A 2,500-nucleotide genomic window follows, 5' to 3' on the forward strand; every position below is an offset into this window, starting at 1 on the left:
TTGGCATGGGTCCTCAGATCCTCAAAAGGTTCTACAGCTGCACCATCGAGAGCATCCTGACTGGTTGCATCACCGCCTGGTATGGCAACTGCTTGGCGTCCGACCGTAAGGCGCTACAGAGGGTAGTGCGAACGGCCCAGTACATCACTTGGGGTCAAGCTTCCTGCCATCCAGGACCTCTATACCAGGCGGTGTCAGAGGAAGGCCCAAATAATTGTCAAAGACGCCAGCCACCACATATTTCTGATTAAAAAAAACATTCCAACGATACAACTATGTCTTTTTCATCTTTTCTCATGTTTTATAAAGTTGATGTGTTTTGATGTGTTTTGATGTGACAAATCCTTTCACTCCTATCATACAACATCACATCATTATAACTATGTAGATCAGTTGAAGTCACAAGATTACATAAGTCATTAAAACACATTAAAACTCATTTTTCAGACAATGTAACGTATAATGCACAGCTTGGAAAATTCCAGAAAATGATGTCATGGCTTTAGAAGTTTCAGATAAGCTAATTTGACATAATTTGAGTCAATTGGAGGTGTACCTGTGGATGTATTTCTCACTGTGTGTGTGTGAGTGTGTGTGTGTGTGTGTATGTGAGTGTGTGTGTGTGTGTGTGTGTGTGTGTGTGTGTGTGTGTGTGTGTGTGTGTGTGTGTGTGTGTGTGTGTGTGTGTGTGTGTGTGTGTGTGTGTGTGTGTGTGTGTGTGTGTGTGTGTGTGTGTGTGTGTGTGTGTGTGTGTGTGTGTGTGTGTGTGTGTGTGTGGGTATGTGTGTGTGTACTTAACTCACCAGCTTGCGTTGACACCAGCCACAGACGCCACACAGAGCCACCAGCCAGACAGCACACACTGTGACTGCTAGAGACACCAGGAGCACACTGAGGGACAGGGAGCCTGCTGGAGGGACAGAGAGACAAGGTTGGAGAGAGAGAGAGAGAGTGATTGAGAGAGAGAGAGAGAGAGAGAGAGAGAGAGAGAGAGAGAGAGAGAGAGAGAGAGAGAGAGAGAGAGAGAGAGAGAGACAGTGAGAGAGAGAGAGATAGAGAGAGAGAGAAAGAGAGAGAGAGAGAGACAAAGAGAGAGAGAGAAAGAGAGAGAGGCAGAGACAGAGACAGAGAGAGAGAGAGAGAGAGAGAGAGAGAGAGAGAGAGAGAGAGAGAGAGAGAGAGAGAGAGAGAGAGAGAGAGAGACAGAGAGTTGAGTGACTTCAGCCTGTACATACATTCAAAAGTCCTATTATGCTGTTTTGTGATGTAAAAAAAAAAAAGTGAATCACATCCTCAAACAAGTCAAAGGCGAATTAAAACATCTGAACGAATGATGCAGGGGATGATGATGATGTCACAACAGACAGTAGTGGGGTGATGATGTCACAACAGACAGTAGTGGGGATGATGATGTCACAACAGACAGTGGGGGGTGATGATGTCACAACAGACAGTAGTGGGGGTGATGATGTCACAACAGACAGTGGGGGGTGATGATGTCACAACAGACAGTATGGGGTGATGATGTCACAACAGACAGTCAGTGGCGATGATGTCACAACAGACAGTGGGGATGATGATGATGTCACAACAGACAGTAGTGGGGTGATGATGTCACAACAGACAGTAGGGGGTGATGATGTCACAACAGACAGTAGTGGGGTGATGATGTCACAACAGACAGTGGGGGGGGTGATGATGTCACAACAGACAGTAGTGGGGTGATGATGTCACAACAGACAGTGGGGGGTGATGATGTCACAACAGACAGTGGGGGGGGGAGTGATGATGTCACAACAGACAGTAGTGGGGTGATGATGTCACAACAGACAGTAGGGGGTGATGATGTCACAACAGACAGTAGGGGGTGATGATGTCACAACAGACAGTAGTGGGGTGATGATGTCACAACAGACAGTAGTGGGGTGATGATGTCACAACAGACAGCAGGGGGTGATGATGTCACAACAGACAGTAGTGGGGTGATGATGTCACAACAGACAGTGGGGGTGATGATGTCACAACAGACAGCAGGGGGTGATGATGTCACAACAGACAGTAGTGGGGTGATGATGTCACAACAGACAGTAGGGGGTGATGATGTCACAACAGACAGTAGGGGGTGATGATGTCACAACAGACAGTAGGGGGTGATGATGTCACAACAGACAGTAGGGGGGTGATGATGTCACAACAGACAGTGGGGGGGTGATGATGTCACAACAGACAGTGGGGGGGTGTTTGAGCTGTGTGCTCGTCGTTTTTGAACAGACAGTTCGCTGCTCTCAACACGTCAAAGCCTCTCATAAAAACAAGTAGTGATGAAGTCAATCTCTCCTCCACTTTGAGCCAGGAGAAATGTATATACATGTCATTAATATTAGCTCTCGGGCCACATTTGAGGGCCATCCATGCTTCTCTGTTCTGGGCCAACTGTAATTTGCCTATGACCCTCTGTGTGGCTCTTGATCATATGATTGGACAGTCGTCTTGGTGAGAC

General features: G+C 47.1%; 1 protein-coding gene across 1 annotated transcript in view; it reads right to left on the bottom strand.

Moving 5' to 3' along the window:
• Positions 1–2,500, bottom strand: part of LOC127912158 (synaptotagmin-7-like) — a 230,300-nt gene that overhangs the window by 67,738 nt on the left and 160,062 nt on the right. The window contains exon 2 of the mRNA XM_052481011.1: positions 804–910. Within this exon, the coding sequence (XP_052336971.1) occupies positions 804–910 (107 nt within the window). The remainder of the gene's footprint in view (positions 1–803; positions 911–2,500) is intronic.

Source organism: Oncorhynchus keta, chromosome 26 (assembly GCF_023373465.1).
Source record: "Oncorhynchus keta strain PuntledgeMale-10-30-2019 chromosome 26, Oket_V2, whole genome shotgun sequence".
Lineage (NCBI taxonomy): Eukaryota > Metazoa > Chordata > Actinopteri > Salmoniformes > Salmonidae > Oncorhynchus > Oncorhynchus keta.